This window comes from Theropithecus gelada, chromosome 8 (assembly GCF_003255815.1).
Source record: "Theropithecus gelada isolate Dixy chromosome 8, Tgel_1.0, whole genome shotgun sequence".
NCBI lineage: Eukaryota > Metazoa > Chordata > Mammalia > Primates > Cercopithecidae > Theropithecus > Theropithecus gelada.
This window is the reverse complement of record NC_037676.1, coordinates 103,846,535-103,862,638: the sequence shown is the minus strand read 5'-3', so window position 1 is coordinate 103,862,638 and position 16,104 is coordinate 103,846,535. Positions and strand designations below refer to the sequence as shown.

At 41.1% G+C, this 16,104-nt stretch overlaps 1 protein-coding gene across 2 annotated transcripts in view; it reads right to left on the bottom strand.

Moving 5' to 3' along the window:
• Positions 1 to 16,104, bottom strand: part of GRHL2 (grainyhead like transcription factor 2) — a 184,209-nt gene that overhangs the window by 124,584 nt on the left and 43,521 nt on the right. For both annotated transcript variants that reach the window (XM_025393836.1, XM_025393834.1), the window contains exon 2: positions 6,036 to 6,231. In XM_025393836.1, coding sequence (XP_025249621.1) covers positions 6,036 to 6,203 — 168 coding nt within the window. In that variant the 5' untranslated portion in view covers positions 6,204 to 6,231. The remainder of the gene's footprint in view (positions 1 to 6,035; positions 6,232 to 16,104) is intronic.

Here is a 16,104-nt window from a genome sequence, read left to right as displayed (position 1 = left end):
AATCCTCTCTGCCTAGAACATGTCCCACCCCTCCTACACCCACACCACAACCCATGCCTTCTCCAGGCTAACTTGTGCCCATACTTTGAGTCCTATCTAATTTTATGTGTCCATGATATGGCAATATCTATGTCCACCTTGTCATGGTTATGTCCTCAGTGCCTGGAATGTAGTAGGCCCTCACTAAATACTTATTGAAAGAATCAATTGATCAATGAAAATGGCCTGGAAAAGGCAGGACCAAAGAAATAGAAGAATAGGGATTCCAAACACTGAAACGTGTTAGCAACCCCCAAAGATTCATGGAAGTGAACGTTATTGTTGCCAAGAGTCCCTGATGTGAGCTCTGCGCAGACACCTGTGCTCGGTCTAAGGTGCTAGACACAATACTATAAAGGTGGTTATTAACGTGCGGGTTTGCTCTTCTTTGAACCACGCTCTTTTTTGAAACTTTGGCTTTGCAAACCATCTTTAGATAAACTGAGAACTCTGAACTTGGTCTCTTCCCTTGAGTCCTAGATGTCCCTTCCTGGACATCTTGCAGGCACATCAAACTCAACTCTTTATTATTCTTCTCAGAGCCTTTATTCTGTACTCTCTGCCTTGATTAATCCAGAAATCATCTTAGGCATCTTGCACTTAGTTATGAACTCCCCTCACCAACTCTCTGTCTCTCTGTCTCTCTCTTTTCTGTCCTGGTCTGTGCATGTGACAGATCGTCCTCTACTCTGGCAGAGTAGGCATTGTTTCCTCTGGAAAGCCGGTGAATTATCTGGGAGGTTGTCAGTCAACCTACTGCTCTTAGAACATAACCCTTTTAGAGCACTGACCTGCATAAACCATGGTTGTAGGTTTATAGCACTGTGTTTGTCCTGGACTGTGATTGTCAGTGATCTCTCTGAGGTAGTGAACTGAGTCTCACCTGCCTTTAGATATCCAATATTTATCCCCATTGCGAGGAGGTCATAGCTACTTAGTGAATATTTTTTGGGTGGGTGTGTAGGTGAGTGGGTGGATGGATGGATGGATGGATGGATGGATGGATGGATGGATGGATAGATGGGCAAACAAATCAACCAACAAACTGGTTTCCAGCAGTACTGGTCAGTAGAACAGATAGAAACCAACTGACCAGGGAAGCCTATTTTTCACTACAGCTAGAACCAGATGATGATAAATCAGCTCTCTCAAGAGGAAAATAAAGTTACATAAAGTAAGTCAAAACACTTTAAAAATATCTGGCTAATTGAATCTGTCACGTTTTTCTGTCATGCCTGAAATTCATGGAAAGGTTGCACAACTCTGGAGCTATTATTGGTAAATAGTTTAAACTGGATAGAGAACTGAGCTAGAATTTTAGTCTCTAAATTATGACAGATTCTATACATTTGGATTTTAAAAAATAAACACCACTTGATGAGTAAGCAACTTATTAAGCTCCAAATGCATACTTTTAAAATTTTTAAGTGGATTCAAAAAAGGGCATTTTGTAAATGGTAGACATTGTAAAACAATGGATATTAGGAAACATACAGGATTGTCCTGTGATCTTGGGTAAATCCCACTGAGTTGCAGAACTATAAAATGTAAAACCTGATGGACTTCACTGCAATGATGCTGTGGTGACAGTTATCAAATGCAGGTGAAAAGACCTTGAAATTTATGAAGTATTACGAAAGGTATGCCTTCGCCACATTCACAGGACAGGGACCACCATTTCTGGAGTGCCTGCGTGTAGCTCATGAACTCCTCCCTGTGGATAGAGTCCACGACTGTCCCCTTGGGGATGATGTACTCCAACTTCAAGAGTGAGGAAAAACAGTTTCTTTGACAAAAATAGAATCAATTCATACTCTGAAGAGGCATAGAAAGTCTGTAAAATGTAAATGATAACATGGCAGCAATTTTTACAATAATTTAACTTCCCAGAGTTTACACGAGTTTAGACCAAAAAACCAGAACTGCTTTGTTTCATTAACATTTCACTTGACTACAGAAAAAGGTCCATCCTCAAGGGACATTTAACTTTGTTATAACTTTAACACCAACATATATAAGCTGTGAACACCCAGGGAACTGAAAAGGGCTTCAAAATGATCATTTGAACAGAGTGTTTGAAAACAAGACCAATTCTTTCCAGAAACACTAAAATGTTTCAAGCAAAAATATAGCAAAGCTCGTGTGAAATAAAAGCAGCTATGTAACTCCAGTAGTCCACACGGTCTTGGAAATATTAATTCAACAGAAGGAGTTACAGACTTGGCTGCAACTTGAGTTTTATGTAAACTCCCTACCTGGTATCTCGGAATATTTACAGAAAGCAGTATTTCAACTTTCCTTTAAATGCTAGCAAATATATAAGAGGACAGGTAATCTAGGTACCACATTTACTAGTACTTAATCACCCATATTTACTAATACTTAATTATCCTTTGCATCTGTGGGAAATAAAATACATTGCCTTCATAAATTACTAATTATAGACTGGACGTGGTGACTCATGCCTAATCCCAGCACTTTGGGAGGTCAAGGCGGGCGGATCACTCGAAGCCAGGAGTTCAAGAGCAGCCTGGCCAACATGTGCAAAATCCCATCTCTACTAAAAATACAAACAAAAAATTAGCCAGTTGCGGTGATGCACATCTTAGTCCCAGCCATTTGGGAGGCTGAGGCAGGAAAATTGTTTGAACTTGGCAGATGGAGGTTACAGTGAGCTGAGATCATGCCACTGCACTCTAGCCTGGGCAACAGAGCAAGACTCTATCAAAACAAACAAAAAAAATTACTAATTATGTTTGCTTCAGGGTATGCTTCTCTTTCTCACTAACACAAAAAAAGAATTGCCATCAAATACAGATATATGAAATTATATCCATTTCATAATAACAGAATAAAATCTATTTTTTTAAAAATAAGAACAGGCCGGGTGCGGTGGCTCAAGCCTGTAATCCCAGCACTTTGGGAGGCTGAGGCGGGTGTATCAGGAGGTCAGGAGATCGAGACCATCCTGGCTAACACGGTGAAACCCCGTCTCTACTAAAAATACAAAAAACTAGCCGGGCGTGGTGGCGGGCGCCTGTAGTCCCAGCTACTCGGGAGGCTGAGGCAGGAGAATGGCGTAAACCCGGGAGGCGGAGCTTGCAGTGAGCCGAGATCGCGCCACTGCACTCCAACCTGGGCCACAGAGGGAGACTCCATCTCAAAAAAAAAACAAAAAACAAACAAACAAAAAAACAGAATAAGAACAATATATTTCTCCTAAATATAATTAGTATATTTCTTCAAAGCCTTATGAAAACTATTAAGTTACATATTAATTTAACATTATAAAATTACAAACAGGCCCAGCACAGTGACTCCTGCCTGTAATCCCAGCACTTCGGGAGGTCGAGGAGGGCGGATCACGAGGTCAAGAGATCCAGACCATCCTGGCCAACATGGTGAAACACCGTCTCTACTAAAAATACAAGAATTAGCTGGTCATGGTGGAGCGTGCCTGTAATCCCAGCTACTTGGAAGGCTGAGGCAGGAGAATCGCTTGAACTCGGGAGGTGGAGGTTGCAGTGAGCCATGATCTTGCCACTACACTCCAGCCTGGTGACAGAGCGAGACTCCATCTCAAAAAAAAAAAAAAAAAGTTACAAAGAGAAGTTGTAAAGATCTGAATAATCAAATCAGGGTCACTTTAAAGATATATTTATAGATTTTGAAGATCAATACAACCGTCAGGTTTTGACTATTTTTTTAATCATAGAAGAAAATCACTTTTCAATTTCTTTCTAAGGATGAGACCAAAAACAGTTAAGCTCTCAAGAAGTGGCCCAGTACACGAAGCAGCCTAATTTGATGAGTTCTGTGCTTCCCAACTATCCTCAATACGTTTTGAAATTTTTCAGTTTGAAACATTTATAATTTATCCTTGCATTTCTCAAATGAGATCCTCAATCAGAAAGAATGAAAACTATAAAACCACCACAGCCAGAAAAGAAGAAGAAAAAAAAGCCTACCATGAAATCATTTTGGTTTTCACCCTTTTTTTTTTTCCAGGAATTCCCCTTCACTGTAGAGAAAATAGCCTTACTTACATGCAATGTAGTTTAGGCCTTAAAGCATCCTTTCATCTTGAACTCAAGTCCCCCAAAGTTAAGGTCCTTCTTGCTATGTCACGAGTCCTGCTGGGAGTTTTATGCCTTCATAAGAGGGTGGTCACAATCTGCCAGTGCTGGCTCTCTTGATAAGTGGGAAAGTCAGCCTAGACTGGAGAAAGCCTAGACCAAGAGAAAGCCCTTCATATATTTCTCCAGCACTTCCTAACTGTAAAGGATGCATTTATTTGAGTTAGCAATATCTTTATTTAAAATACTCTGGATGGACCTACCTTTCAGTCACTTGCACCTGCCACTCATACCTTGTTCTCCATCTTAGATAAAGCCTCACTTCGTTTTCAATAATCTCCCCAAGGAGGAATCCCTCCTGAGTGTTTTAACGGGAAAGAAGTTGGAAAAGGAATGTGTAATTTTAGAAAACCCTGGCAGAAGAGTAGGTGTGGTGGCACTGCCAGAGGTGGTGGTGGGAGATGTTTTGAAAGCGTGAGAACTGTTTTAGGGAAGAGACAGGAGACAATAGCTTGCAAAGTGGAGGCTGCTGGAAGTTAACAGGAAGTTGGAAGCAGAAAGGAAACAGGAAGCAGAGACCGAAGTTTACTGAAAGGGAAATTATCTCTCCTGCATGATTTTGCCAAAACCTCTGGTTTTTCCATGATGGAGGGAGAAGGGGAGGTGGGATTCAGTTCTTATTCTAAAATAAGAGTTCATTGTGCCCAACCAGCAAAATAAACACAGCCATCCTCACATTTGTGCCAATTCCCAGCATCAGCCAAAGGTGTTTACAATCAAGGCAGGTAATAAATCTCATTCAGTAAATACTTGTCAATTTTTTACACTTCAATAATTCAAAAGGAGCAGGTCATACCAGGCATAGTTCTTTACGCTGGAGAAAAACCATTGTTTTTTGTCTGATTTCCTGAAATACTCCTATTTTATAGGTAGTATATGGCAAGTAAATTTTTGAAATAAGTGCTTTACATTTATTTTGCCTTAAGAGTTTTTCAAAATAAAAATTTACTACTCATCAAAACAAATGGAGAAAGTTAGGATTGTAACAAAATTAGGTATTGAAATTACTGCAAACGTCTTCCACAAAAGTATTCATCAGAATGTTCCTTTTAAAATTGAAAAATCTAGAAACCCTGAATGTTTCTTATAAATAGAAAAATCTAGAGGCAACTTAAATGTTCAACTACTGAGCAACTAAATTATGGTATAGCCACTGATATGGTTTGGCTCTGTGTCCTCACCCAAATCTCATCTTGAATTGTACTCCCATAATTCCCATGTGTTGTGGGAGGGGCCTTGTGGCAGATAATTTGAATCATGGGAGCAGTTTTCCCCATACTGTGCTTGTGATCACGAATAAGTCTCACAGGATCTGATGGTTTTATCAGGGGTTTCCACTTTTGCATCTTCTTCATTTTCTGTTTTTACTGCCATGTAAGAAGTGCCTTTTGCCTCCTGCCATGATTCTGAGGCCTCCCCAGCCACGTGGAACTGTAAGTCCAATTAAACCTCTTTTTCTTCTCAGTCTCTGGTATGTCTTTATCAGCAGTGTGAAAATGGACTAATAAAGCCACACAATGTAATATACTTCATTCAGCAAAAACAATAATCCTAAAGTAAACATGGTAACAAGGAAGTATTTGTAATATAAGAATAATATGCAAATAATATTTATGCATGTGAACAAAGAACACAAAAAATATTATCCCAAAATGAGCACTTCATCTGGGTGGGTGATAAAGTTGAGCTTTGTAGATGGGGAAGCAGGGGGCAATGAGAACAGGAAGAGGCTGAATTCTATACTGAGTTTGGAAATGCTATTAGTTCCCTGGTCTGGGACGAAGAATCTATTCCTTCTTCCCACCAGCAAACGGATGTCCTGGAGCAGGAAGAAGAGAAAAGTGGAGGCTGGGGACCTACCTTGTAGTAGTCATAGAGCAGGCCGAGGGCAGCAGCACTGTCCTCATCACCATTAATGCTCATCATGGCCTTGGTGGCCGCCGTCAGGGGATTCTCCAAGTATGACTTCCAGGCTTCATCCTCACTGGTGTAGGCTCTTCGGGTATTGAATGGAGGGTCACTGGGCATGGGCACTAAGGCCACTAGTCTTTTATTACTGTAAAAACAAGAGAAATGTGAGGTTCATTATCAGAGACAGCAAATTTCTTTTTTTTTTTTTTTTTTTTTTTGAGACAGAGTTTCGCTCTGTCGCCCAGGCTGGAGTGCAGTGGCCTGATCTCGGCTCACTGCAAGCTCCGCCTCCCGGGTTCACGCCATTCTCCTGCCTCAGCCTCCCCAGTAGCTGGGACTACAGGCGCCCGCCACCTCGCCCGGCTAGTTTTTTCTATTTTTTAGTAGAGACGGGGTTTCACCGTGTTAGCCAGGATGGTCTCAATCTCCTGACCTTGTGATCCGCCCGTCTCGGCCTCCCAAAGTGCTGGGATTACAGGCTTGAGCCACCGCGCCCGGCGAGACAGCAAATTTCTTACCCCTGATAATATACACATTACATGACTACAAACCTTAATTTTTATTTCCCCAGAATGAGGGAGAAGGAAGGAAAGAAGATTAAAGTTAAAGTGACAACTGATTTATTTTTTTACTGTCTATGCGAAGTAATAAGTCTTTAAAAAGTAGTCCCAGTAGTATAAGTTGGTATTATGGTTTGAATGTTCATCCCCTCCAAAACCTAAGTTAAAATTTCATCAGCATTGTGGTGGTATTGGAAGGTAGGGCTTCTATGTGGTGTTGAGCCCACTCCTCTTTAAGAGGTGTTTAGGTCATGAATGGATTAATGCCATTATCAAAGGAGTGGGTTCATTGTGACTGAAATAGATTTGCCCCCTCTTGCTCTCTTTCCATCTTGCTCTCTCTTTACCCTTCCATCTTTCCCCATAAGATGATGCAGCAAGAAGACCCTGGTCAGATGCTGCCCCTCGATCCTGGACTTCCCAACCTTCAGAATTGTGAGCCAACAAATTTCTACCCAGGGTCAGGTATTCTGTTATAGCAGCACAGACAGTTGGTCCTCTTCAAACTCAGGGCTCTGTATCCAGTCATTCTAGGGGCCAAGTAATTTTATTTATTTATTCTTTTTTCTTTTTCTGAGACAGAGTTTCACTCTTGTCATCCAGGCTGGAGTGCAATGGCGCAATCTTGGTTCACTGAAACCTCCGCTTCCCAGGTTCAAGGATTCTCTGCCTCAGCCTCCCAAGTAAGTGGGATTACAGGCGCCTGCCACCACGCTTGGCTAATTTTTGTATTTTCAGTAGAGACAGGGTTTCGCCACGTTGGCCAGGCTGGTCTCAAACTCCTGACTTCAGGTGATCCATCTGCCTGGGCCTCCCAGAGCGCAAGGATTACAGGCATGTGCCACCATGCCTGGCCTAATTGTTCTTTATTAATGAATGCAAGAATGGAACCCTAAGAGAGAGCAGGTTTCATTTAATTCTCTGAGTTCTCATTATAAATAAATGCAAGACATTAAATGTAATCAATATGCTAATGATTATTGAAAACTTTTATCTAGTTTAATCTATACTTGAAATTACTAGCAAATTATAGATGAACCCATGTCTCAATTTAAAAAGGCAATGTAAGCTACTTTGCAAACACAATGTATTACAGGTAATGCTGTGTAAAATGATATGGAACAGCAGGAATGAGACGGACTCTATTGTAGATCCTGTGCTGCTACAGAATTCTACAATATTTAGGTGATATAAAAGCCACAAGCTACAAAGACCATCATGGAAAGTGAGGGAGTCTATATGGAGAATTTACAGTAGAAACAGAAATGGGTGGGAGTCAATCAATCCTAACCAAGCTAGCCTTGCATAAAGCAGCAATTGACAAACAAGGCAATGTCTTCAGGTGAGTGTGATGACTCAAGTACCCAAAGACCATGACAGTCCTCAGCATCTCCCCATGCTGGGTGCTCAGCTATCAAACAACAGAGCCTGCAGAGGTTTGATCACTTCTCTCCTAGCCCTCACATGCTTGTTCATTGAAATGAAACCAACATGGAATAATGAGACATTGTATTTCAGTAACACCTAAGTCAGCGCATCATAACATGGCAGGGACATGTGACAAGGCTGGCAAAGGCAACGCCAACGTCACTCAATGGAAATTCAACTACCAAAGCCTTCTGATGGTCATGCAGTCATAAAAGAGGTCCTTTTTTGCCAAGAACCAACATATGTTGGTACAGATGCGGTGGAAAGGGAACAGCTATATACTGTTGATATGAATGTATATTAATACAATCTCCATGGAAAAGAGTATGGAGATTTTTCAAAGAACCAAAAGTAGATCTACCATTCTTTCCAGCAATCCCATTGCTAGGTATTTACCCAAAGGAAAATAAGTCATTATATTAAAAAGACACCTCCACTCATATGTTTATTACAGCACAATTCACAATCGCAAAGGTATGGAAAAAAAGTATGTACCCATCAATCGATGAGTGAATAAAGAAAATGTGGTGTACACACACCATGAAATACTACTCAGCCATTAAAAAAGAATGAAATAAGGTCCTTTGCAGCAACAGTGATGGAACTGGAGGCCACTATCCTAAATGAAGTAACTCAGGAACAACAACAACAAAAAAACAAATACCACATGTTCTCACTTATAAGTGGGAGCTAAGCAGCTATGGGTATGCAAAGGCAAACAGAGTTATCTAATAAACATTGGTACAATGTACACTATTCAGGTGACAGGTGCATTAAAAGCCCAGACTTCACCACTATACAATGCATCCATGTAACCAAAAACCACCTGTACCCCTAAAGCTATTGAAATGAAAAATATAGAAATAAACTAAAATGGAAAATAGAAAAAGAAAGACTTAAAAAAAAAAAAAAAAAGAGGTCTATTTTTGCTGACCCTCCTATGGGATCTCCTAATGGTACATGGTTCCTCAGTTCACTTTGTGATGGAGAACTGGTGTGAACTCACAACAAAGAGTGTGTCAAGGGCCCTTTATGTGCTGTCATGTGCATGCTTTGGTGTAAAATCAGAAAAAAAGACACTGACATTGGTAAGATATGTTTGGGATGTGACAGATGGGAAATGCACGTTTAGCAGAGTGGAATTCCGGTCGCTAGGTCTCTGAATCAGGCTCTGGAATCCATGAGAAAACACCCTAAGGCCAGGCATGGTGGCTCACACCTGTAATCCCAGCACTTTGGGAGGCCAAGGCAGGCAGATCACAAGGTCAGGAGTTCGAGACCAGCCTGGCCAACATGGTGAAACCCCATTTCTACTAAAAATACAAAAATTAGCCGGGCATGGTGATGTGTGCCTGTAATCCCAGCCACTTGGGAGGCTGAGGCAGGAAATTGCAGTGAGCCAAAATTGTGCCACTCCACTCCACTCCAGCCTGGGTGACAGAGCAAGACTCCATCTCATAAAAAAAAAAAAAAAAAAGGTAAAAAAACCACCCTGCTTGGCGGGCTTACTACAATACTATTAGGCACTGTGGTGACATGGAGTAGCATAGGCCTTAGAAGTAAGTACTTGTTCACCATTTACAGTGGTGGGAAGCTGGGTAATGTCTAACGTTTAGTTTTTCCTGCCTTAAATAGGAATAGCAATGCCCACCCTACTTACCTTACAATATGCTTGTGAAGATCAAATAAAATAATTGATAAAATAGGATGCTGCAAACTGCATAGTACTTTCCAAATAACAGGTATGACTATCACTGCACAGTTTTATGTTCCCGTAAAATTTGTGGATATATCAATTTTTGGTAAAGTTGAGAATAATTTAAAAGTCTTAAAGATAATCATTAATTGAAGGGAAATTAAAGTTATTCATTTAACAATATTCTTTAAATATTTATTGAGAGCCCAGTAGTTGCCAGACATTGTGCTGGTTGTTAAGGATGGAGTGGCACGTAACATACTGTTCCTTACCCCATGCACCTGCCAGAGAGAGAGAATATCACTACTACAGGGCCATGCGTGTGAGAAAGGGTGGTGTTGTGAGGGCACATGACAGAGGGGACTAACCTAAAGAGGGGACAAAATAGGGGGCCAACATTTCTAAACAAAGCTGAAGCATAGGTAGGAATGTGCTGGTCAGTGCTGAGATGGGGAGATGTGGGAAATGCTTTTAAAAGTGAAGGATACTTTGGTAGTGTGCAGAATAATGGGATTTTCTTACAAAAGGAGCACATTTGTATTTATTTTGGAGAGTCCGTTAGAAAAAATGTACATTTAATCTAATGATAAAATAGCATTTCCATGTCGAAAACTTCTAAATATGCAGGGTTAGATTTGGAGACAGGAAATGCTGGTGGACTCCTGAGGATCTATAATGAGGCCTTCGGGAAGAACTAAGAAGGCAGCAGAGGTGGTGGGCCCGGGCTGTGACAGTGTCACCTGGCCCACCACAATTGATTAGTTGGGGCCACCCTGGGTGCCTGGCCTACAGCCTCCACTTGGAGAGTAAAATAGAGGATTTGGAACCTCAGTTGTTGCCCATGATGGCACAGGCATCATGCACACTTCCAAAAATGCCCAGTCCTGCAGGAAGGACTTCACGTTATTTGGAGTGGCCACACCATTGAAAAGGATGAGGATTTTACTCTGTCATGCCTCAGAGACACACACATTGCTGTGGAGGAGTGTGGGTGGGGTGAGGTGTTAATTATAACACTGGCTAAATTCCAAAAGTTTAGCAGGAAGCACCAAGCCGAAGGATCAGAGCCAAGTCTCGATTTTCACTAAAATGTGTCCTGATTCACTGGAGAGATTTTTCCCTAAATCTTCCTCTTGAAACCCCTACTCCCTCCTGCTGAGTCTCTTAGCTTGCTGATTTCATGTTTCCTAGCACAAAGCTTGGCTCATAAATTTAAGAGCGGCATCAGCCTTTCCCCTATAATGAAATTGTTGATGAATCCTTACGTGATCAGTAGAAAAAATATTCTGGGAAATCACAACTTTATTAGCCATTTTTTTTTCACATTCTTGACAGCCACAGGGGCCTTTTGTGCTCTTCCCTTTAACTACATAATGACTGTGGTTTTTTCTTCGCAAATTATAATCTCTCTGGTACACAGCACTGTTGAATGAAGTTTAATTTAATAAAAACGGAACAATCTCTCTGGTACACTGAGCAAAAATGTAGACTTGCAAAGAAAGGAAAGTTTCACAGAGCAGCTTTCACCACCATTAGGAACACTCTGAAGCTGTTTTATCATTGCTCTTTTGGAAGGGCAATTCTAATTCTTTTCTGGTCCATTTCTTAAATATCCTCTGTGAAGCTTTAGGTGGGCTATGTCCTGGGTAGCCTCAAACACAGAATGGTAAACAGTAACTGTAAACTCAATCCCAAGGTCCTGCTTTGGAGGAAAATTTTGGTGATTGCCAGAGCAATCACAGCAAGGCTAAGGCCATGTCACACAGACAACTTTTTTTTTTTTTTTTTTTCTCGTTTGTTTTCTTTAATCCATGACTGCACTGCTGGGAGATGGCTGAAAGACGAGTCACCAGCTGAAGCAGTGAAAGGGACCACACAGCTGTGCCACTGAGACCAAGACCAGCCAGTCCACAAGGCTCCAGAGCATTCTGCCAGGACAGCCCCCTCCATGCTCCCCTGAGTACAACAGGAGTCAAATATAGGAATGCTTTACTGGGGAGAAGCAGAGGAAGCTTAACACATAACATTTTCCCCTTCTAAAGATATGTGCAATAATGGTCAACAGATCCAGACACAAATCCACTTATAAAGACACTTGGGATCCAAAACAAAAACTAGGACAGTGCCCGTCACGCAATGCATGTTCATGGTGAACCTGGTGCTAAACCATTAGTGGATGATCTGCTTCCAGGTCAGGCCTTCTTATGTAGCAGGGCAGCTCCCTCACAGTGATCTGTTGAAAATCAGCCCTAGACACATGGTTTGTAGAGAACAAAAACAAAGAAAAGAAATTTAAAAAAAAAAAAAAAAAGAAAATAACAAAGGAAAAAACTAGGACAGTGAAGTACGCACACAAATTATTACTTTTAATCAACTTCTCATATCCATTTCTACAAGGACATTGGTTTGTGTTTTACGGAATTTTTATCTTGATCTAGGGGAAGGATGCTTTTGGAGTTGAGTAACTTCAGTTTAAATCTCAGCTCTATCAATGAGTGAATTCAGATGAGTTGCTCATCTCCTTGATGAGCAGGTATCTCTTTGAGCTTCCATTTCTTCTTCTGTATCCTGATATTTTATATTATTCTAAAGGAATCACTCAGATATTTCCATTTGAAGTGCTTGGTGCATTACAGATCTTCCCTAGATAATAGATAGTAGTAGTACCCTCCATAGAGCTAATTCTACTAATAACCAGCTCAAAGTCCAATGGACTGTTTTTGGGTCTTAACTCCTTGAATTTTCTTGTCCATTTTTTACTTTTGTAAAATCCTGCTTTACTTGTGAGACAGTATGCTAAGGTGGTTCTTCTTTTTAGCCAACCATTCTTTTCTAATTTCTGTTCTACCTGAACTCTCCTCTTCCTTCTCTAACTCTGACCATTCCTTGGTCTTTTTCTTATTTATCTATATCATTGTTCTTACAGCTTTCATTGCTCTACCTTAATGACTAACAGACATACAGTATCTGAGAACCATTTCTGTATTTCTACATAGAATCCTTTTGTCATGGAATCAACCTAATGCCCATCAATAGAAGAATGGATAAAGAAAATATGGTACATATACATCATGGAGTACTATGCAGCCATAAAAAGAACGAGATCAGGTCCTTTGCAGGGACATAGACAGAGCCAGAGGTTATTATCCTTAAACTAACACAGGAATAGAAAACCAAATACTGCATCTTCTCACTTATAAGTGGGAGCCAAATGATGGGAACAAATGGACACAAAGAGACAAACAGACACTGGTGTCTACCAGAGGGCCGGGGGTGAGGGGAGGGGAGGGATAGGAGCATAAAAAATAAATATTGGGTACTAGGCTTAGTATCTGGGTGATGAAATAACCTGTACATCAAACACTTGTGACATGAGTTTACTATATAACAGACCTACACATGTACCCCTGAATGTAAAATAAAAGTTAAAAAAAAGAACCTTTTCAATTTAAACTCAATGTCTTCAACACTAAGTGAATCAACATTTCTCAACCAGACACTCTTCATCATTATCTGTCCCCAGTCACTCAAGGCCAAACCTTATGTACTGTTTTAATATCCAGACTCTGAAGCCAGACTGCCTGGGTGCAAATCTTGGCTGCACCACTTACTAGCTGTGTTACCCTGGATTACTTAATTAACCTTTCTGTGTATCGGTTTCTTCACCTATAAAATGGAGACATATCCCAATGTAGACAGAATAATGATATTTACTTCCTACTATTTTTGTCAGAATTAAATATACTGACACACTATAAAAGCAGCATACATGCTAGCTATTATTCTCTTTATCCCTTACATGAAGTCAATCACCTTATTTATGATTACAGCTTCAGTCTTATCTCTTCATGCCTTCAACTTTCCCCTCTTTGATCCATACTGAAGGCTAGTGAGAGAATCTTCACAGAACGTGATTTTTCAGAGCGTACTATGACTCTTCACTGCCTATAACATCAAGTCCAAAATCCTCCATCTGACATTTAAGGTCTTCTATTATCTGGTCCCAATCTACTTTTCAAAATTTACTTCCTTGTACTTATTTAATATAAGGAATTAAGCCATTTTCTCTGCAGCTTCCTAAAGATGCCCATTCTTACTTCCATACCTTTGCTCAGACTGTTCCCCTGCCTGAAATTCCCTTCCTGCTTCTCTATCTAAATTGTGCTCTTATCAAAGTCCAGCTGCAGCATCCCATCCTCCAAAAAATTTTCCAGGATTTTCCCTATTTTAGTCTTTCAGGGCCTCCCTTTGCTAAAAACTTTTACAGCCTATGTGTTATTTATTACAAAATCTACCATTTAATTTGTATCATGGAAAGATGATTGACTATGAAAAGAAAACTGTCACCGAAGGCTAGGTGCAGCGGCTCACGCCTGTAATCCCAGCACTTTGGGAGGCTGAGGCAGGTGGATCACCTGAGGTCGGGAGTTCGAGACCAGCCTGGCCAACATGGCGAAACCCTATCTCAACTGAAAATACAAAAAATTAGCCAGGCGTGGTGGTGCACGCCTGTAATCCCAGCTACTCGGGAGGCTGAGGCAGGAAAATCACTTGAACCTGGGAGGCGGAGGCTACAGTGAGCCAAGATCAAGCCACTGCACTTCAGCCTGGGCAACAGAGCGAGACTCCATCTCAAAAAAAAAAAAAGAAAAAAGAAAACTGTCACTGAACTGTCAGATCCACCAACGACACCAAAACAGTGGCATTTTGAATCATCAAATAAAAAACCCAGCAGTTCCCATGTATAGTCACTGGCTTTTGTCCTACCGTGGATTCACAACAACCTGGCTTCACCCTGGGACCTGGAAAACCTTCTTCTCTAGCTTAGCCTTTGGCTTTCTTCTAGAAGCAGCAAACTCTACCTCATCCCCAAGTGCATTCACACACACACACACACACACACACACACACACACACACACATCTCCCTGAGTAAATTAACGCACATACACACCCAGACTGGCTCTAGGCACTTACATCTAAAGTGTGTCAGATTGTTTGTAGAAAGTGTTAACACACATAAAGGTTAACTAAGTTGTCCAGGGTAACACAGCTACAAAATACATCCAGAATCTGACCACAGGAGATGGTCATAGAGTCAAATCCCTGTCACACAGAACTTACTAGCCCTATCACATAGAACAAGTGATTCAACCCGTCTGGATCTCAGCTTTCTCATTTGTGAAAAAGCTGATAAATTAAATGAGAGAAATGCATGCAATGCACCTAGCAGAGCACTAGACACAGAGTAGTGCCCTCTAATTGGGCCATGATGAGGATTAGAGAAGAGCAAGATAAATAATGTAGGAAAACCAAACATCTGCTCTTAAATCACCACCGCAGCCACCGCAAGACACTTTAAATCCTTGTCTGCCTTCAGCCTTTCCTGTCTCTGTTGGTGAAAACTCTACCCTTCTAGTTGCAATACTTGGAGTCATATTTTATTCCTCATTTTCTTACATCCACTTCATTAGAAAATCCCAGTGGGTCTACTTTCAAAACATATCCAGAATCTGACCACTTCTCACTACTTCCACTGCTAGCACCCCGGTCCAAACCACCATCATCTTGCACTTGGATTATTGCATTGTCTCTGTGGTAGCCAGCCTCCCATATGGCCCTTATTGATCCTTGACTCCTAGAATTCACACACTTGCAAGTCTTCTCCTACATTGGACCAAGGTTGGTCTACATGACCAATAGCACATAACAGAAGTGATAGTATATCACTACAGAGCTAGACAATAAAACTCTGCAGCTTCCATCTTTGTAAGTCTCTCCCCCACTCCCACCCCATCCCCTTGTGCTAGCAAACTACCATATTTTGTCATATTTTGGCAAGGAACTGAAGCCTTGACAGCTGGTGTGGAACTGAGGGCTGCCCACAACCAGATGAGTGAGCCTAGTAGACTCTCCAGCCTGAGTCAAGTTTTGAATAAATTATGAACCCAAATGACAACTTGACTGCCACCTTTTGAGACCCTGAGCCAGAACCTCACAGCTAAGCTGATCCCAGATTCCTCAGAAAGTGCATGAGATCATGAATGTATGCTAGTTTAGCTGCTAAATTTTGAGATAGTATGTTATACAGGAATAGAAAATGAATACAGTTTCCTAATAGGTTTCCCTGCTTTTATGATTACCCTCTGCCTCCTTTCCAGTCTATTCTCAACTAAACGGCATCTAGAGAAATCCCATTGAAACAGAAATCACATCATGCCCTCTCGTGCTCAATTCTGTAATGACTCCCCATTTCCTTTAGAATAGAAGTGATGGTTGTTACAATGACCTACCAGGTCCCCCAGGATCATGGGTCCCTTACTTCTACAGTCTAT